Source organism: Balaenoptera borealis (genome assembly GCF_965194805.1).
Source record: "Balaenoptera borealis genome assembly, chromosome: 12".
In the NCBI taxonomy this organism is placed as follows: Eukaryota; Metazoa; Chordata; class Mammalia; order Artiodactyla; family Balaenopteridae; genus Balaenoptera; species Balaenoptera borealis.
Window position 1 is genome coordinate 45,399,344 of NC_138869.1, and position 21,993 is coordinate 45,421,336.

Sequence of the window (21,993 nt, forward strand, 5' to 3'; positions counted from 1 at the left end):
ATGTATTAGTTGGCATTTTACAGTAGAGTTTGCTCTTCTCAACTATCTCTCAGTCTATTGGTCTGTCTATATATCGTCAGTATGGATTCACAGATTATTATTTTATTCAATGGATTATAATCCATACTACCATTTAAAACTTTGATGCCCAGATTGTTGCAGATTTGGCCAGGGGGAGCCTCTTCAAGCTGGCTTCTGTGTCTTTTGACATGTCCCCATCCTTCTTTGAGGACCTCCTTACTTTTTGGCTCATCTTGTACCTTTCCTGCCCCTGCACTGGAATCAGCCATTTCTCTTTGCAGCCCTGGCTCCTTTTCTGGAGAAAGGTGTTGATGCACCAAGACCTGGGTGCTGGGCGTGCTTGCAGTGGAAGAGTCACAGCTTCCGAGCCCTCTCAGCACCCAGGTTTCAGGCTTTCTGAAGCGAGTCGTGGGGACGCTGCAGAGCCTGATGCTGCTTGGTTGGTTTCTAGTTGCATTTATTCCTAAGACAGCCCAATACAGTGGAAATGGGACATTTTCTGAGTTGAGGGTCTGAACAACTCCCTCCTTGAACTTGGCCTGACCTAGTAGGGCAACTGCAAGAGCCGTGCGGCTGAAGCAGTCCTTGGAGGACAGGAGAGAAGCAGAGGCCACAGTCCCTAGGAGAAGACTCTGCCACCAGGCAGAGCATTTGGAAAATGCAGCTGCTTTGCTCCTCACATAGCTCTTGTCCCAGAGGAGACCCTGATAGATGGAGATGTTTTTGCTTCCGCTATCATCGTACACAGTCTTTCTCCTTTCTTGGAAACAAGGGATTTGTACTGATTCCGTTTTTGAGACGGGTTGTCCCAGAATGGTGAAGGAGAATTCCAGGGGTTGCCAGGGCCCAACTGAATCTTGAGATGTTTGCATTCTGTGCAGCATATAGTCTTGGCTCTGAGAACTGTGTCATTAGATGTGGTGGGGATGGGCAGGGAGAGAGCGAAATAAATAGCATGAAAACATGCCTCTCCTGCAGGAGATAACAACCCAGCTTAAAAAACCCTCCCGCCAAACAGTCCAAGGGAAACCCAGTTAGAGAGACCAGGCTGCACACCAGGAACCCTAAACATCAAGAGTCATTCAGCTCCAGGCACGTGGGGACCTGGTCCAGCCATCAGGTTCACAAATGAGACTTTGTGAGACACCCCATGTATAAGGAAGGGGGCTGCTTTACTAAGCTTGGAGGCTGAGTGGAAGCAAAGAAGTTATGAGTCATTGGTCAGAAGAGGGCTGGCAGGAAACACACTTGCAGCCCAGACTGAGGAAGTGGCAGAGCCCCCAGGAAGGGCCATCTCTGTCATTTGCAATGGGGCTCTAAGAAGCCCCTCGTTAGAGGAAGGTGCTTTCATTCAACGCTGAGCTGCAAGTACTGCCCCTCAACAATGTTAGGCCTTTTACAGGCAAGTTCAAGGTCAATAAGGCAGAAAGTGGAGAGCCAACACATTTCTTTAGCTGATCCCAACCTCTTACTAACCTGGGTTTTGCAACACTGGAAGTATTTATGTCGGTTGCATGATGTTTCTAGCCCTTATTTGGCTGCTTTTCTGGGTTAAGCTGACTGGACCAGGAAAGGCCTTCCCAGGGCTGGTAGCCCCGAACTTTCCTGTTAACGTAATGATGGTCTCTCTTCCTAATGCTCCATGGAGTGAGTTCCATTCCCTGCAAAAGCTCACAATGCTTTACATATGACATATTAGTTATCCCGTTGTTTACTATTTGGAAGGAATGTAAAATTAGTAAGAAGATAGAATGTTTGAATTTAAGTAGAGGAGACTAATTTTCTATGAGAGAGGGTAGGGGAAGATGAAACTAATATTTATGTATGTTATATTGTGAAGCATTTGATGTTATATTGTGGTTCTTCACTGACTGTCCTCACATGAGGTTCTTGTCCCTGTTTTATAGACATGAAAACTGAGTCTGGGAAAGACTGAACAACATGACCATGATCCCACAGCTGTAAGTGGCAGAGCTGAGGCTCAAACCTATGGCAGTCTGACCTCAAAGCCTGCAGGTGCTCTTAAAGCTGGTATGTTTGTATCTGGTTGAAATTGGCCCATATATTAGGCACACAGAATATAAATAGTAACTAGCCTTATAAAACACGATTAACATTGTGTCATTTGAGCCATACTTGACTAAGACATGTCAACATCCCTGGGCATCTTCATAGGGAGGAGGGTAGGGGATTCAAAGTTAAATCTTTGTTACTTAAATAGAAAATGACTCTAGCCAATGTGGTCAATTAAAAAAACAGATGACCAAATAAATGTCCAAATAGAGTGGGATTGTTGGGGTTTGATCAACAGAAAGTGAGGGCTTGGATTCTAACACTGTGGGTTCTGGAATCCAGTTTATTCCAAGTGATTCCTGACAGCTCATCTTCATTAGCTGTGCAATCTCCGTTAAGATGTGGCCGAGCATTGAATGGGAAACAAGAAACTCTGATGAGTGTACAGCCCAAAGACCATACCACCAAGCACAGACAGTTAAAAGGGGTGCACATGGCCAAGATTACAAAGGTATGATGACTTTCCCACACAGCATCTTGAGGAAAGTCCTGACTGCAAATATTCCAGCCTATTATCCCTTGAGGATGATGCTACTTAAAGATTATGATCTGTCCTTTTTCCAGTTTGTGAAATATGGTCACCATAAGCAAAGAGGTCTCTGTATGGCTGGGCCAAATCCAAGAGAAGTCTGGAGGTTGTGTTAGGAGTCTACTGCAGGGCTCTGTCCCTGACTCTGCCATCTCTGGGTGGCTTTAACCTTAAACCTGTGCTCCTTCACCAGGACCCATGGGTTGTTAAATAGGAAGCAGCTGAACATCTTTCATCTCCCTCTATCTTCTCTCAGCAATTCCTTTCCCAGGCCTGATTCCTTACTTCCAGGCTCCACTTGACCTAGTGGAGCGGTCAGGAGCCCTGAGTCATGATTGTGATCCTGCATAGCTAAGCGTTTAATACTGGTTTTGTAGGATATTTTTTAATTTACAAAGTGCTTTCAATCACATTGTCTAATGAGTTATCAACAAGGGTGAGGAGAAGTGATAAGAAGTGCGGCAAAGATGACAAAAGGCGTAAGATGAGCTTGGGAAGTGACCTAAACGATGCCGCTCCTCTGGTGAAGGAGGATAATGTTTGTGAGCCGGCCCCTGAGTGCCAGGCAGCCTGGGCAGAAGCAGAACAGGACTTGACAATCACTGACCCATAGGTCAGTGATTTTCCAAGACCCTTGCGCACAGCAGACGCCAACTGATACAGAGCCGGGAACTGGAATTTCTCTAAGAGACATCCATGGCAAATGCTGACAGAAGTTTCCCTCTGAGGCTTCAAATGCCTTCATGTGGTCAGGACCACGGGCTCGCTTTGTGATGCATTTATCTGTCCCCCTGGAGGTTTACCTTTAAGAACCTCATTTAGAAACATGCCTTGCAGAAGATAAGAGTTGTGAAATTGACAGGGCCTGGGCTTGTGTCTCTCTTGGCCTGACCTTTTCCACCCCTTTATGAATCTGATCCATACTCCATCACCTTCAGAGAAGCTGTTCTTACTTGGCAGGGAGGGGGTGCCAGTGAGTGAGCTGCCTGGATTACACCAGCATTTTCGCCAGTCTTCCCTGTCATCCTCTAAAGAAAAATGAGTGTAGGGGAAGATTTTCTGGCAGTGGCATGGGGAAGATTATTTTGGGCAAGGATTTTATGAGGTCTTTCCAGACACTAAAAATGAGGCTGCTGAGTCCAGGCACCTCTTGCCAAGCACGTCCTTACTGTTTCAAGGGTACAGCTCGGGAAAGGTGGAGGCGGCCCACAGAGCAGCAGCTAGAGAGCTGATGCTAAATCAGCTTATATTTAAAAAGCCCCTAGGCTGGCAGCATGGAGAGGGGGTCGGGCTGGTAACAGTGTGATGGAACTCCTCCTCCACTCCCCGCCCAGGATGTGGGTGAGTGAGAACCTGTGTGCGGGGAGCGGCCTGCTGATGCCCTCTGTCAGGAGTGCAGCTGGTGATCCGTGAGCCAGCACCCAGCCAGGGCTGCCTCTGCACAGTGGTGATGCCAGCAGTTGGACCTGAGGCCCTCCCTCCACCCACAGTCAGGACCGTGTGCTCTCCAGGATTTCCTGTCAATGGTCTGCTCACTGTAGTGATGAGATGTGACCTGCTGCATAAAATGGGGCTTTATACCCCACAGAGCGATAATACTATTGTTTCAGATTTGAATGGTGAACTTGACTATTTCCAGTTGCTCCATACTCAGCACCTCCTGCTCTGTGCTTTTTCCCTTTGTGTAGTTGTCTCTTCACACCCCAGGCTACGGGCACCATGGTCTGTGGTGGTTATGTCTTGTGTGTCCTGGTGTGTTTGCCCCAGGCACCTAGGACAATGCTTTGCATATAGTGAGCATGTTTTATTTTTCCCCCTACTAAATGTTTTTAGCTTAAAGAAAATCAATAACAGTAGATTTACTTTGATCCAAGCCCACATGTTTGGGATGAGATGGGGCTGGGGATGAAGAGTTATAATGTAGTATGGGATTTAAGGGCCTAGAATGTGGAATCAGTGTTGGAATCTATCTTCACCTACCAGCTGTGTGGTCTTGGGCAGGTTAGTCACCCTCTCTGAGTTTCAGTTTCTTTTTCTGTGAAATAGAGGTAATAATAGTTACCCAACACTATCGTTGAAAGCATCAAATGGGATCATGTGTGTACAAGTTTTCTAGCAAAGTTCCTAGCAGAGTAAGCCCACAATAGATGGATGAGTATTAGAAGCAATTATGAGAACACTAAGAACCAGAGGGGTTAAATGAATTGCCCCAATGAGTAGTATTTGTTTCATTACACTGCATTGTGGGGATAAAAAGCCAATAGAAAAGCAGCACAGGCCTGGAGGCTATATATACACAGACAGAAGGTTAATGTAAATCCTTAAGAGATAATCTAATACAAAATTAGGCAAAGGACATGAAGGAGAAATACGGGTAGTCAATAAACACACAAAAAGACGTTCAGCCTCATTTTCAAACAATGCTAATGACAATAATAATGTAATATTAGACTAAGTATTTGCTGAAGATTAAAAGGGCTGATGCCCAATGTTGAGATGATGTGGGAAAACAGGCACTTTCAGAGTCATTTGGTGGAAAAGTAAGCTTAAAAACATACTATTACATCAATTTATTAGGGTTAATGAGTTGCTTTATTTTTATAATAAGTAATATATGCATGCTTTTTTTGTTTTTTGTTTTGTTGTGTTGGTATAAAATGTTGAAAGAACACAGAGATACCTAGAATTAGACATGAATGCCCCCCTTCACCACCACATCCTTTTGCCCCAACTCAATCCCGCTTTCCTTTTCAGGTACAACCACTCCTGAATTTGATGTGTCTCCTGGTCCTTTTTCTAGGTATATGTACAAATATATGTAGAAATAAGACATGTGGCTTTTTAAATATAAGTGCAATGTTATACACACATGTTTTACCCTTAAGTTCTTTCCAAGTCTATGCATATAGATTCATGATGTCTTTTTAACCGGTACATGTTAAGATGTACCATATACCTTGTTATGGATACACGATACCTGTTTAATTGTTCCCTTATTTATAAGCATTTAGGTTATTCCTAGAATTTTATACGTACATGTGCAATTCTTTTGGGGGGGGATAAATTCAAAGTGTAGCCCACGTAAATTGGGGGCAATCCCACCAGGTTGTCCTAACAAAGGCTCTAGGAACTTATTTTCACCACAGACTTATAAGAAGGCCTACTTTTATAATCAAAAAAATATTTTTAAGGATAATTTGGTAGTTCGTGTCCAACTTTTACAATTCCACTAAGGCAATTACACAAGTGTACAAATATACAGGCATAAGGATGATCTTTGCAGAGACAGTGAAGAGCTGGAAACCAACCAAACACCCCACAAAAGATAAAAATTCCAGGAGCCTCTGTCCTGTGTGCAGGGTAAGGATGGTTAGATGTGTCAGGAGAGCCCCAGGGTAGGGAGGGGGTGTTTAAGCCCATGCACCTTACCCTCGCTGCGCTCAGCTTCACAGAATCCCAGCGCCTCTGGGTCTCTCCCTGAACACGCCCAGTACCCTCTATGCTGAGATGGGGGCAGGGGGCCAACCCAGTGTAGATCCCACACCAGCCATCAGGGGCCACAGTTTGGTGACTTGTTGGGTGGGCTCAGGACTGGGCAGATGAAGCCTGGGCAGGGGTTCAATCCAGCTCCGGGAACTGTGGATTCACAGAGCTGCAGAGGCCCCTGTGGTGTGTGAACAGAGGGTCGGGCTCACCTGCGGTAGGAGCACCACCTGTCCTATTTCCACGGTCCCTTCCTCGGGGTTTGCCGCAGCAACACGTCAGGGGAAGTGGTGAAAGCACTCTGCAAACCCAATCCACTAGGAGTAGAGTCCATACAGCTTGCAGAAGCCTCCCCGCTCTGCCTTGCACGTCCTGCCTCGCGTACAACCGTGCACTGCAAATAGTGTTGGGCAGGCACAAGTTTTTTGGTAATTTTAAAAAAGAAAGGAAGTAGGAAAAATGCAACAGGCACATAAAGAAAGGCCTGACCCTAAGAATAAATAAATGAAGAACACTCTCATTAGTTAGTCTATGAAGTTCTACCTTAAAATATCTGGGGAGAGAGGGTGTTAGGAACTTAAATAATTTGTCTTTATCTCCCATCACATTGCAAGGCCTAGAGGAGGAGCAAACCAGGACTTCCTCAGGTACCTGGGCCTCACCTGCCCCAGAGAATGAAGAGACCAGTCTCACTGTGCAGTCTGGGCAAGACACCAGGGTGGTGAGGTAGGTGGGTGGTCAGTTTGCCCTGAAGAATACAGACGGCAGCCCTGGATTCTGGGAAGATGGTGACACACATGTTTGTCCTGCCTTCCTTGTCCTCTCTGCACTTTTTTTGGGTAACACCGCTACCTTGAAGGCTATCTGGGCATCATGTTCTCCTGAGATGCACAGGGAACGGAGTGGATCTGGGCTTCATTCTCTAAACTTCCAGGTGAAGGCAGTTGACCAGAAGCCATGGGGGAGGGGGCTTGCCTCTCCTCTGGGTGTGGGGCAAAGTCCAAGCTGGTCAGACCGTGTCTCTCCCTGACAGGAGAAAAACTATCTGCTGCCCAGAGGGGCCTTGGTGACCCTGGGGGACCTGGAGGGGCCTGCGGGGCTGGACTGACTTGCTCCAGGACCTCACTGCTAGGACAGCAGCCCCTGGTCCTCACCCCCAGGGTGCTCCTTCTGGTCCTCCAGCACAGGTCCCAGTTTGCCAGGCCATGTTCAGCAAACCTACAGAAAGCTGACTGGGAGAACTACAGACCACAGAAGGAAAAGGAAACCGCAAAACCCACTTGCCAGCTGATCCCCTTCTAGTTCATATTTTACGGCACATCTTAAAGGAGTCGGCACGAACTAGAGACGCCTAGAATGTGGTCCAAACACCAGGCGCTTCAAGAGAGGAGCAGTCGAAGAGCTGAAACAGGATCTCGAGGGTGAGAACAGCATCTCGATCGCACTCTGAAAAAGAAGGGGGAAAAGTGTAATGTGGATGGAAAACTCCAATGAGAGGAGTTGGGGCCATGAAGGTGCTAACATGAGAGTTTGGGAAAAGCACATCAAGTAGGAAAGTTGAGCAGCCGAAGAAGTCAGGAAGGAAACAGAAAGAAAAAAAAGCCTTGGGAAGCAGTGAGAAAGCTTGTCAGGTTCAGGAACTTGGGGAGAAGGCAGAAAGGGGTCTGTGAAGGTCACTTGGGGTCACTTGGCGTTGGCTTTGGGCTCTTGGGCGACAAGTCAGAAACCATCTTGCACTTAGTTCCAAATGCTTTGAGAAACGCAAAAAGTCAGAGCCACAGAGATTTTGGAGCCCGTGTGTCAGCTGGTCTCAACTCACTGGTAAGAGATTGAGAAGTGATGTGATGTGCCCCGGGGCCTCATGGCCAGGGAGGGACAGAGCGGTCGTGAACTGGTTTTAGGTTTTGAGTCACTTCCTCCCACCCCCATGTCTCTTGCATTGGAGGCGGATCCTGGGCATTGCTGGGCATGAAGTCCCTGCCCTGCACTGTCCTGAGTCCTGACTCTGAATGAGGCATTGTGTCCTTACTGGGTGCAGGACTCAGTCTAGCGGGGCCCCTGCCTGCTCTTGCTCTCACGTCATCCTCACAATAATCCTTCAGTCGTGGATATTGGTATCATCCACAGTATAGACACAAGGAAAGTGAGATCTAGAGAATTAATGTCTGCCCATGGTCATGGAGCCACTGGGTTTTCTCCACAGCGAACCCATCATTGTTCAGAGTTTCTAGAGGTGGTTTGCCTTGTTAAGAAAGTTTCCATACAAGGCAGTACAGACTCGAAACTCTGATCAGTCACCACTGCCTGGCCCCTTGGTGACCGAATGCCTCCTTGGCTGTACGCCTGGTTATATATTTGTGATACCACACATTTTATCCATGGCATTTGCCTAATAAAGACTGGTTTTATGTGCAATGAAGATAAAGACAAGGACAGCTGGTTTACCGATGACCGATGGCAACCCCAGGCACTTTCCCTGCTGGGCACATCTCATCTTCCCTCTGCAGGTGACAGCAGCAGCTCCGGCAGTTACCTTGAGCCACTCAGCTCAGAAGCAGTGGGCGGTACCGAGCCCTGGAGGCCAGGCGAGCTCAGGATCTGGCCAACTTCCTTACTCCTCACCTGTGCCTGGTCCAGGCCTCTCCTGGGTCCCAGGGGACTTGGTGGATGCTCAGTCACTGCTGTACCGTTGTCATGACAGCAGCTGGAGGAAAGGTAACGTGTGACTCTGAGTGTGACCTTAGGCCACCTGCCTTGCCCCTTCAGCTGGCTGAGGGCTCTGGTGGGGCCTAACACTGTTTTATAAGGTAGCTGAATAAACAGCTGAAACCCTGATTAAAGAAGTAAGAGCCCCAAACACAAAACCTTTCAAGATAACAATATGGGACAGGGCTCCTTCACTTACTCTTTCAATGATTTGTTTGTCACCTACTGTTACCGAACTAAACTTGGGTCCACTTGCCCTTGCACGGTAAAGCCAATCTACTGACACTGGTTTGTGATGAAGGAAAGTGCAACGTTTATTGCAGGGTGCCAAACAAGGAGTCTAGGCAGCTAGTGCTTAAAAAACCCAAACTCCCCAAAGGCTTTCAGGGAAAGGTTTTTAAAGACAGAGTGAGGGAGAGGGTTGAGGGGTGTGTAGTCAGCTCATGGACATTCTTCTGATTGGTTGGTGGTGAGGTAATTGGGAGTCAACATCATCAACCTTCTGGTTCCTATAGGTCTAGGGTCTATGTGCTGGTAGTCAGCATAGAGTTAACTTCTTCCCCCTGGTGAGGTTTTCAATGTCTGCAAAACAGCTCAAAGGACATGGCTTAGAATACTATCTATAGCCCTTGAGAAGGAACTAAAGTTCCCTGACTGTTTAATGGCTAAACTATTATTATTTTGTCTTGCTTGACTGTTTTCCTTTGTTTCTGCATTTTCTCACTTCTCTGATTAAATTTATTCTTTGGAACTCGGGGAAGGCCTGGGAGCCTAAAGTTTTACTACAAACAAGAGGCAGGTGGAGGACATGGAGGGGGGGGGTCTGTACCAGGAAGGCCCCATAGGGTCCTGCTTGGTTACATTACTATGTGCTAAGCATTTTTCTAGATACAGCAGTGAACAAATCACAAGAGATCTCAGCCTCATGGATCTCAAATCCCTGTCCTTGTGGAGCAACACAGACAACACACAAGTAAGTATGACGACAATGAACCAACACTAGGATGAGAAAGACCTTGTGATGGAAGGTGTCGGGAGGGGTGACCTTAGAGAGGCCAGGGGTCTCTGAAAAGAAAACCTCTCAGTGGGGCCCCAAATGGTGAGGGTGAGCCCTCATTGAGGGGACCCCCATTCACGTCAAAGTGGGGGAGCCCACAGTTGGGGTGCTGAGTTCAGGGAGGGAATGGCTGGGCTTTCAGGCTCCGGGACACAGGGCTGCTATCCTGGTGGGTCAGAAGAGACCAGCTGGGGCAGAGAGTGGAGTCCCAGGCAGCTGCTGTTCCTCCTGCCTCCAGCCTGGGAGCCAGGAGGTGGGCCTGGTCTTTGCCCTCACCTTGGGGAAGGATGAACCCCTCTACCTGCTGGGGCCACCACCTTGGGCAGGTGCAAACATTGTTTTCAGGCAAGAGCAACAAAGAGTGAGCTACCCCTGACATATTCAGGGAAATCAGCTATTGGATTTTAATCCAAATATCTCCCGAGGTGGAGGCAGGGCACAGAAAGCTTGGGTGAGCCTGGCCACCTCCTGCCACGCCACGTGTCCAGCTCAGTAGCGGAGCAGAAGGGCACTGGGAGCTGAATGAGTTGCCCTGAGGTGTGAACTCAAGTTACTCAGCACTGCTCTGTGGGGGTTGAACTCAAATGTTTTGCCAAAACAACTGCAGAAGAATAAATAAACAAAAGGAAGGAAAGTAGAAAGGGATACAACCCTCTTAATCCAATTAAAATGAGAACCTAATCTGCCTACTTTCTTTTTTTTTGAATTTTATTTTATTTATTTTTTTATACAGCAGGTTCTTATTAGTTACCCATTTTATACATATTAGTGTATATATGTCAATCCCAATCTCCCAGTTCATCCCACCACCACCCCCCCGCCACTTTCCCCCCTTTAATCTGCCTACTTTCTAAAGCCATTGCTTTAGAACCAGGCCACGTGCTCAGCACTGCCCTGTGGTTTGGCGAGGAGTGTTTAGCACACGCTGCAGCAAGGCAGCCCAGGGGAAATATTTGGAAGAGACTTACAGGAAGAGAGGTGATTACTGGGAAGCATGGTGGTAGGACCTCCCCCACTCCCTTCCAAAACATTTCTTGAGCACCACTTACGTGCTGGCACCAGTACCACGGGGACAACGATGAACAGACTGCCCGGGCCCTCATTCTGCCCACAGCACGTGGAGGCGCAGGCCTTTAAGGTGACTTGCTGGCAATGGGCGGGGCTGAGACTTGCTTCTAGGCTGTCAGAGTCCAAACCCACTGTGTTGGGAAAAAGACCAAGGTTTGGATGGCCAGCTCTTGGCAGCCTGAAAAGGTGTGTCTGCGGTTTCCTGCTCTCCTCCATCCTGTTTAAAGGCCCTTCTTTCTCACCACTCCTCCTCTTCCCAGCAGAGGCCCCACCCAAGAAGGAGGCTTTTCTCCCTGTGTGCCAGGAAAGGGTTCACTTGATTTCTTCCAGGTCCAAAGGGGAAACTGGCCCTTCAAAAAAATTATCCGAGCCGCTACATGATCTCCAGGAGCACACTTGAATGGGTGTATGTATGTATCTGTTGAGCTACCTATGGCTCTGAACCTCCTTTTGGCCATTTTTCAATGGGCGGTTGGAACAACTTGCTTCCCAGTGTGAGCACCTGCCCCAGTGATTGACAGACGCCAAGGGGAGGACCACATCCATCTCAAAGAACATCAGTCAGGTCTGCCCACCTAGCAGTTTCAAGTTGGAAGGAGGCTGGGGACTGGTAACATGGCCATATGGGGAGAAGGTGCAGTCTCTCCAACTCTGCACACTAGGTGTGCTTGCTTGCCCTGCAGACCAGTTCACACCTGGCAGCTGTTATTCCCTCTCCTAAGAAGTGAGATGAGGCACAGCTGAATTCAGAACTAGCTCCAAAGAGCTGCTCTGAGTGACTCTTGCAGAGAAAAGAGTAAGCTTCCATGCATTTGCCAGGCTGGAGGGCACATCACCCGTTGCAATCGCCTGATGCTTCTCACTTGGGGCTTTTAGGGGCTCATGGAGTTACAAAGCAATTAGTCTTATCTCCCTCTGTGGACTTCCCTCCTCCTTCCCCTGCCCAGAGACGGAGGAGTCTTGGACTTGGGGACGACACTGACCCTTGGCTAGGCTGTGCCTGTGCTGACAGAGATGGAGCCAAGACTCAGCAGCTGTGAGTGGAGAGAGAGCCGAAGCTTCAAGGCAAGGGTCTTATGCAAAGGATCTAACCATCTTTTATCTGGTGGGACTGTCGACATTTCTGTTTATAACTGATGCATTTGTACAACCGGGACACACTTTAGAGGGGGAAACACCCTTTATCCAAATGTCCAAGTACTACAGAAAAATGAACATCTTACTTTTCACAATACCAAACAAGATTTGATTTTCTTTTCATAGCACATGGATTTTATTTTGATGGGCTAGTCTGGTAAATCCTATAATAATGTCAGTTTTTCTGATTGACGTTGATTACATGATTTATCACGGCTTTTTTTTTTTCTTTTTCCAAATAAAAACAGACCAGAGTGATTTGGAATTACAATAGATAATCTCTCCCTTGTCTTTTTTTTTTTAATTAATTAATTAATTTTATTTTATTTTTGGCTGTGTTGGGTCTTCATTTCTGTGCGAGGGCTTTCTCTAGTTGTGGCGAGTGGGGGCCACTCCATCGCAGTGCGCGGGCCTCTCACTATCGCAGCCTCTCTTGTTGCGGAGCACAGGCTCCAGATGCGCGGGCTCAGTAGTTGTGGCTCACGGGCCTAGTTGCTCCGCGGCAACGGGATCTTCCCAGACCAGGGCTCGAACCCGTGTCCCCTGCATTGGCAGGCAGATTCTCAACCACTGCACCACCAGGGAAGCCCTCTCCCTTGTCTTTTGATTCCTAGTGCATGGAGGGTTCCCTGTGCAACTGGGACTAATCTGTGATGGGTTCGTTTACATCACACATTGAGCATAAGACATAATTGTGTGGCTTAGAAGTGCTGTATCACTTAGGAGAAGATTTGTGAGCTCCCTCTTCTGCTTTCATTTCTCTTTCTTTCTTTCTTTCTTTCTCTCTCTCTCTCTCTCTCCCTCCCTCCCTCCCTCCCTCCATCCCTCCCTCGCTCTCTCTCTCTCACTCTTTCTTTCTTCCTTCCTTCCTTCCTTCCTTTCCTTCCTTCCTTCCTTTCTTTCTTTCTTTCTTTCTTTCTTTCTTTCTTTCTTTCTTTCTTCCTTCCTTCCTTCCTTCCTTCCTTCCTTCCTTCCTTTCTCAGAGTTGACATAGTGGGTAAAGTTGCCCAAGTCTGCTGGGAGATGCCGAGGCTCCTGGAAGCAACCAGAACTGGAGAGGACCCTCTTCTCTGAAGGAGCCCCAGACCATGCTGATGACAGTTTTGTCAAACAGCAGGCTGCCTTCTTCTTCCTCTCTTTATCATCTTCCCTCTATGTGGGGATGTAGGAGATGGTCTCAAGAAGTGTTAATTGTCTTTAACACAGCCATTAATGAGAAACAAGAAGATAAGGAACCAGCTCCCTTCCTGCCTTCCTCCCCTTCTTCTTCCCTCCTTCCCTCCCTCCTCCTTCTCCCTCCCTCCCTCTCCTGTCCTCCCTCCTCCATCTACAGCATCCACAGACCAGCTCTAGAGTCCCTGGAGGTTGGCACCCAGGGGCTGAGGATGCTGACAGACCAGTTGGGGAGACAGACATGAAAACAAATCAGGGTGTTGGAGTATTATGGGATCTATGAGAGACCTGTGGGGGGATTCAGCTCACAGAGTGGTCCTTTCCCCACAGTAGTTGGAGTGGGGGTGGGGAGATAGGAAAAGTGGGAGGGGGAGGAAGGGTGGAGGCGCAGATTGTGTTCACCACCACCCCTCATGCAAGATACTTGTATTATACAGGCACAGCTCTATCTCTGCCAAGGTGGGTGTTACATTTTTTTTTTCTTTTCCATTATGGATTATTACAGGATATTGAATATAGTTCCCTGTGCTGTACAGTAAGACCTTCTTGTTTATCCATTCTATATATAATAGTTTGCATCTGCTAATCCCAACTCCCAATCCATCCCGCCCCCACCCTGCCCCCTTGGCAACCACAAGTCTATTCTCTACATCTGTGAGCCTGTTTCTGTTTTGTAGATAAGAAAGTTCGTGTCATATTTTAAATTCCATATAAATGAGATCATATGGTGTTTGTCTTTCTCTTTCTGACTTACTTCACTTAATATGATCATCTCTAGGTCCATCCATGTTGCTGCAAATGGCATTGTTCTGTTTGTTTTTTTTTAATTAATTAATTAATTTATTTTTATTTTTGGCTGTGTTGGGTCTTCATTTCTGTGCAAGGGCTTTCTCTAGTTGCTGCGAGCGGGGGCCACTTTTCATCACGGTGCGCAGGCCGCTCACTGTCGCGGCCTCTCTTGTTGCGGAGCACAAGCTCCGGACGCGCAGGCTCAGTAGTTGTGGCTCATGGGCCTAGTTGCTCCGTGGCATGTGGGATCTTCCCAGACCAGGGCTTGAACCTGTGTCCCCCGCATTGGCAGGCAGACTCTCAACCACTGCACCACCAGGGAAGCCCTGTTCTTTTTTTATGAGTAGTATTCTGTTGTGTATATGTACCACATCTTCTTTATCCATTCATCTGTCGATGGACATTTAGGTTGTTTCCATGTCTTGGCTATTGTAAATAGTGCTGCTATGAACATAGGGGTGCGTGTATCTTTTTGAAGTATGGTTTGCTCAGGATATATGCCCAGGAGTGGGATTGCTGGATCATATGGCAACTCTATTTTTAGTTTTTTGAGGAACCTCCATACTGACTTGTTGACTCAGGAGTCCAAAGGCCCAGCCCCTTGCTTCACCTGGGAATGGCTCTGAAGGGTCAACCAGCCCTGGAGCTCCCATGGCATCAGCCGAGGCCTCCGTTACACGTAGCATCGCTGCTGTGCTGCAACATCGCAATTAACTTCTCCTTCCCGGAGGCAGCTCCCTTCTCCCTTCAAGTGTTACTCCCGGGAGCTCCCCCAGGAATCCCCTCCTGCACACCAACAGCGCAGCTTCCTGGGAACCTAAGACTCATCCCAGAGCAACCATTTTCCCCTACACTGTTTCCTTTTATTTATTGACATCATCATAGCATAATTCTGTCATCATTTTCACTGAAAAAGAGACAACTCTTCTCCATCTAGCCATTCATCTTGAAGTTGATTTTCTTTCCTTGTAATTTCATAGTTGTCCCTGGCTAACTGCCTCACTCTCCCATGAACACCTCCATGGACCTCACTAGGATTATTTGTAACCTCACAAATACAAACATCATAAAGAACGCTTGCCTTTCCTCTTTACAAAACCTTGATTTCCCAGTTATAAAATCAATTATATGCAATTGTAGATAGTTTAGAAAATAGGATGAAAAGTTACTCATAGTCCCCCAACTTGGAAATGACCACTTCAGTATTTCCATGTTTCCTACCTTTTAAGAATTCTGGTTAAGGTCACACTGTGCCCTGCCTTTCTCACCTGACGTTGTGTTTTATACATTTCATGTCATTAAAAATTCTTTCTAAAGATGGTATTTTAAAGGTGGTCGTATTCCAAGGTTAAGGTTGAGTCCTTGTGCAATAAACCCTTCTCTGATGTCAGGCCTCTAGGTCAGCAACAGTGATTTGAGTGACCCAGGGCAAGTCCACCCACATGGAGTAACAGGGTCAAAGGCCAAAATGCTTTCCAGTCTGTGTGGACCCAGGTGTGTCTTTATTGGTTCCCATGTGGACACTTTGCTTTGAGAAGTCTGTAAGGCTTTTGAGGGTAGAATCTAGAGTCTTTTGCATCCCCTTGCACACCATTTCCCAAAGTGTACCTCTGGTTCATGATTTTAGATGGCACACAGGTGAACGTTATTATTATTGATTATTATTTTTTTTAATTTTAAGACTGGTGTAAATTATCCAGGGCTTCACAAATGCTATTGTTTGGGATGAGTAAAAAGCACTTAAGTGGATAGATGTTCAACATCACCAGTCATTAGGGAAATGCAAATCAAAACCATGTAAGATACTACTCTACACCCACTATGATAGCTGTTTTGAAAGAATAAAAGCAAAGCCCAGAAAGCAGTGAGTGTTGGTGAGGATGAGTGGGGAAATTGGAAGACTTGGGCACTGCTGGTGGGAATGCAAAATGGTGCAGCTGTTATGAGAAATGGTATGGTGGTTCTTCACAAAATTAAAACATAGAATTACCATTTGATCCAACAATTCCACTTGTGAGTATATAGATCAAAGAACTGAAAGCAATGACTGGAAGAGATATTTATACACCAATGTTCATAGCGCATTATTTACAATAGCCAAAAGGTGGAAACAACCCAAATGCCATTAATGGATGGATAACAAAATGTGGCATATACATACAATGGAATATTATTTAGCCTTTAAAAGGAATGAAGTTCTGACACATGCTACAACATGGATGAACCTGAAGACAGTATGCTAAGTGAAATATACCAGTCGCAAAAGGATATATATGACTCTACTTATGTGAAGTGGCTAGAATAAATTCATGGACACAGAAAGTAGACTAGTGGTTGCCAGGGGTTGTGGGGAGGAGGAATGGGGAGTTAGTGTTTAATGAGTTTCAGTTCGAAAAGGTGAAAAAGTTGTGGAAATGGATGGTGGTGATGGTTGCCCAACAATGTGAATGTACGTAATGCCACTGAACTTTATACTTAAAAATGGTTGAAACGATAAGTTTTATGTTATGTATATTTTACTGCAATACACAAATGAGTTGATGTAAAGAAAAAAATTAAGCACAGGTGATGTGGCCCGTATAAGGTAGAGTGTGAATGCCCAACTTTGCAAAACACGGTCCAGCCTTGCCCACAGTGTGGTTAGGGATTACAGTAGTTGCATGCAAATGAGAAGCCTTCTTTCAATACTCTGAAGTTTTAAAAAAAATTGTTCCATTTCTGGGCTAAAAAATGTTTTACACTACTTTGTGGTAAATAGGAAGGTAGAAAGAGAAGAAATGTGACATTTGTTGAGAAACTTTTTGTGCTAGTGTTTTATTTTGTTCACTTCATTCTAACAACACTGTGGTGTAGGGACTAACCCGGTTCAAACTGGGAAACTGGGCCCCACTGCCAGTAAGTGGACAGAACAGCCCTCCCCACTGGGCGGCCCACCCTCACGCTCTGAGCTCTCTGGGGTATCCCTCACTGCTTCTCTGCCTATCCCATTTTCACCTTCTGTCACTGGACATTGAAAAAAAAATTCCACTCATTTGGAATTTTCCATCTGCAGGGCATTAATTTGGAAAAACATGAATTGTGGATCCAGCAGTACATAAATAACGGAACCAAATCTTGTCCCTCACAGCAGAACACACACACTAAAGCCAGAAACAAAACTGGGCACCACTCTGAGCTCTTGGCTCTTCCAGTTTCCTCAGTTTTAAGCCTGTTGTAGTCATCTCGTTCCATATGAAAACAAAAATACGCCCTCACCGTGGAAAACAGAGAAGTGCAGAGGAAAAATCCCACCACCTAGAAATAACCACAGTTCACACATTGGTCAATGTACTTCCCACTTTTACTGGGCAGACCAGATACATCAGATACATATTTTTAAAATGGGCTTTACAATGTATAGTTTTATCACCTGGCTTACAACTAAATATATTGTGAACATTTTCTCTTTTACCACTGTTAAAATAATTGCATAGTATGGAGAAATCATAAGGTATTAAGCACTCTTAATACATTGAGGGAATTTAGATATAATTTTTTTTCAAGGAAACTTTATTCTCTTTCCAAATCCTTGAGAAAACAGGTGTCCTTGTCTTATACAGCTTCCTACTGATGATAGAAACTTGCCCTTCAGCTTAGCTTTTTAATCTGCTTCTCTGTACCCATCTGATCAATCAAGTAATGCATTTTATTTTCTCAAATCTCTCATTTGCTCCCACTTTTCTACCTAGTCTCCCAGTGATACACACACATTTCCATTACTCCAGCATCCTGTCTCTCACCTCTGATGTCTGCCCCCTCCCTTCTCCTTTGCTCCCCTTACAAATGCTTCCTTTCCTTTCCTTTTCAAGATACTATCTTTTTTAAAAATTAATTTATTTTATTTTGTTTATTTTTGGCTGCATTGGGTCTTCGTTGCGGTGCGCGGGCCTCTCATTGAGGTGGCTTCTCTTGTTGCAGAGCCCGGGCTCTAGGCGCGCGGACTTCAGTAGTTGTGGCACCTGGGCTCAGTAGTTGTGGCGCACAGGCTTAGTTGCTCTGCGGCATGTGGGATCTTCCAGGACCAGGGCTTGAACCCGTGTCGCCTGCATTGGCAGGCAGATTCTTAACCACTGCGCCACCAGGGAAGCCCTTAAGATACTATCTTAATTGATTCTGATCACAACTCTATTCAATGCTTTATGCTCAGTTCCACATTGGGAGTAACCTTTAATAATCTGAAGATAGAATTCAATTGTTTAAAGGAAACTATTAATAAGCCCTGGTAGAGTTACATGTATCAAGAAACACAGGACTTGGGAACAAGATATGGCATTTTTTTTTTTTTTAAAGTAGTGTTTTGGAGAGGGCAGGGAAGAGGAAAGTAGTTGGTACTTTAAGGAAATGTTAGGGACCATAGGGAAATCTAGTCACCATTTCAAGGCTACTAACAAATGATCATCTCTCAGTTGGGACATTGGAGAGACAGCCTTTAAAGGTCATGAAACCTGCATGGCAAATGCTGCACACAAATGTGGGTTAATAATAACTTTGTATAGCAAGGCAGATGCCAGGTAGCATAAGAGCACATGCAGACAGTGTTAATTCTGGAGTCCCGGAAGCTGTGAGGTGCTCATCCATCACATGGCCATCTGGAAGGTAGGGACACTTGGTCATTAAAGGAAATCCCTCTGGCACTTCATCCTGTTGCCCACACACGTGGCACATCTACACAAACCCAAAAGCAGTTAGGGCCCAAGATTTGATGAGTACAATGTGCTTATGGGATCAATAGTACCGATTATGTGCGATTAGACTCCCCCAAGAAAATATTTTGACAGACTGTTAACTTGATCTTCCCTGGATACATGCTCTCCCACCTGGTAACCTATCCCAGCCGGTGACGCCTATAATTGCTGGCGTGTGGCAGAACTTGGTTAGGCTCTGATGCTAAGGAGACAGCACATTTTGCGTCCCGAGTTGCAGGGAGAAAATATGGTCCCCACCTATCCAGCCATTCCACCCACACCTTCCAGTCGCCTATCCTGGGCCTGATACCCAAGGCAAAAGGAAAAGACAATCCCTGCCTGGATTGGGGTCCCATCTTGTACTCAGTGAAGCATTTGTTTTCATTTTCAATTTGTTGAACATTTTCAATTTCTGACATCTGCAGGGTCAGAAGTAGGAGAGGCCTCTGAACTGAGTTGGCCCTAGAAATCTGGCTCAGGTTGGGGTAGGGAGCAAACCCTCTCCTCTTGTTCTCTTCTAGGTCCCTGCCCTTGTCATTGTTTTCCTCAAATCAGTAAAAATCAATGAGGTGAAAGAGTTATGAGACCAATCACCAGGGGGCGCCCTAGAGGGGCCTTTTAGGATCCCTGAAGAAGTTCCTAAGAAAGGAGAGTGGGGTCAATTCCTCTGGTGGAATTTAAGGGCAATAATTGGAGTTGGGTGCCCCCAACCCTGCTGTGGGGTGGGCACTAACTGAGCTGCCCCCCTAGAGCCTGTCTGGGTCTCCCTGCCCAAAGAAAGGAACGCCAGAGAGTGTCTCTTCGTGTTTAAGAGGCCAAGTCTTTTCTTGTTTATTTGCCTCTATAGAATTTCACATACTGTAGAACGTCAGATAGACTTGAAATAACTCTCCACCTGAAAGGCAGCACGACTGGCTACATATTGAGGAAGTAAATATCAAGGACACCAGGGCGACCATCCCATCTGGAGTCCTCGATGCTTTTACAAGCAGAACTTTGGCTGCCAGTCTTCAGCAAGCCATGAGGTAAGAGCAGAGACCCTGTTAATTAAGTGTCCACAGGCAACTAACTAACCTGAGAGGGCAAAAGAGGCAACCCTCCGCTTACCACAACCAGGTAGGAATGGCTGAGGAAAGCAGCGGAGCTGGCCGTGCCAGCATTTACACATGGAGCACTTCCTGGGCAGCCAGGTGTCATGGAGCACAGACCCACAGTTCCTGAGGATGAACGGACATGCGGAGTTTAAATCCCCACCTCTCCTTCCCTCTCCTCTCCACCCCCAGCCCCTTTCAGTGGCTTACTGTTTGCGCATGTCATGCTCACAGTTCCGTCCATAGAAAGAGGGAGGGCAGGCACAAAAGGACCCCAGCATGCAGGTTCCCCCATTCAGACAGCAGGTTCTGTTTAGCTCCTTACCTGAAATGTAAGAAAAGGTGGCTGAGAGGGTGGAAGGATTGAAAAGCTGAGTTCCCATAAGCCAAGGTTAATATGGCGGTAAGGACTTAATCTCCCCAAAGTGTTGACAGATGTCTATAAACATTGTAAACCTCACAGAATAAGACTCTCCTTTTTAGTGTTCCTTTGGCTACCTGTGCTTTTGATCAGAGAAATCTTTTTTCACGCATAAGCCAGTGGTGGTACCTGGAGTCCCCAGCATGAAGTGGGATCAGGTGAGGGAAACTGCATTCTGCGGAGGTGAAGTACACAATGCCTGTCTGGCCCCCAGAATCAAAACCAGTCCAACTATTCATCTGCCCAGCTCCAGAATCAGGTGCCCACTCTCTTAGGTGAAGGAGGGTCTAAAAGATACTCAGGAAACATGTGAAGGACCAGGATAGCAATACCGCACTGTAGATCTAAGGCAGGTACGTCTTACTGTTCTGGATTCCCGTGGATGGTACAAACTGGGAAGGCCGATGACGAATTGCAGGCTCCTCCCGGGACTGAAGGCCATCGTCTCTGAAGGCCAGGTCTCCCTGTGACGGACGGGCAAGTTCACAGTGGCCCAATCCTGAATGACAAAATTAACTCCTTGCATCTGTATTTCAGGCCACGTGAAAATTGCTAGTGATCAAAAAAACAAAGTCTCTTACCAGTGACTAATCCCAGTTCAAATGCTCTGGAAAAGGCCAGGATCAAAATCACACTAGGAAGAGGATATCAGACCTCCATTAGCAAAACAAAGCAAATAAAATCCCTTTGAGTTAACACCTGGGTCTTCTCATCACAGGACCACAGACCACTAGGGAGAAATTGTAGAGCACCACTTTCCTTTTTTTCTTTTCCTTTCTTTTAAAATGGCTGACTAATTCATGTAACAACACAAAGAAAGATGATGAGATTAAAGCCCACCTAATCTCCAACTCTTTCCAACATGTATTATTACTTCTTAGGCTCTGTCCTCATATGCACATAATTTTAAGTAGGTATAAATCTTTTATCTTCTATTTCACGTATGTTTTTTCTCCTGCACATAGTCTTCATATAGGAATTTTAAATGCCTGGATGACATTCTATGTAATTTATGAATCACATTTTACAAACTATTTCATTTAAACCAGTCATTTAAAAGATATTCAAGGTTTAAAAAAATTTCCCATTATTCTTAACGGTTCCCAAATATTGAAAACCTGCCTATACCTTTAACCTTCTCAGAAGCAGTTTCTTAATTTCGTTGTAATATTGACCTTTTCTAACAAAAGAGTAGGAAAACACTAGTCATTTCAGAGGCAGAGCCAATAACCTGTTTGAAGATGTTAAAAGCCAATAGCAAAGGTGGATGCAACCTTAAGTTCCAGGTCTTTTGGAAAAACAGCAGCACTGTTGGCAGCTCTTTAAGGTTTGAACGAGATGAAATCAAACAACAGAGAGGTGTAGGACATGTTTCCTAAGCTGGGAAACTAGTAATCAAAAGCTCACACTCAAGATTGGTTCATACCTGAAAGAAAAGCGTTCCATCTTTCTTTGGTCCATGGCTCCTAACAATTTAGAAAGAAAAAGATATTAGCCTGTTTTTAATTCGCAGTCATTGCCAAAACACCCAAAGGAAAATGTTAATTTCTTGAAGTGAAAATGGGCATTTAAAGAGAAAAATATCCCAGATGAGAAATATGGTCTCCCCAGAAGGTCTCAGAAGCAGGAGCCAGGATGTCGGAAGAAACTGGGGTGTTCCTCCTCAGACAGGTCGGTCCTAATAAACGCTTTGACTAAAACCTTCAGGGAGATTCTCCTTC

The 21,993-nt window shown here is 45.9% G+C and overlaps 1 protein-coding gene across 1 annotated transcript; it reads right to left on the bottom strand.

Annotated features, from left to right (window-relative positions):
* Window positions 1-1,932: 1,932 nt before the first annotated feature.
* CRIPTO (cripto, EGF-CFC family member) lies at window positions 1,933-21,733 on the bottom strand (the record flags this gene model as incomplete). Its single annotated transcript, XM_082345826.1, has 6 exons — window positions 1,933-18,664; window positions 19,868-19,977; window positions 20,062-20,176; window positions 20,637-20,771; window positions 20,854-20,879; window positions 21,699-21,733. 6 exons carry the CDS (start codon window positions 21,731-21,733, stop codon window positions 18,552-18,554), a joined length of 534 nt encoding a protein of 177 aa, XP_082201952.1. The 3' UTR covers window positions 1,933-18,551.
* Window positions 21,734-21,993: the final 260 nt, after the last annotated feature.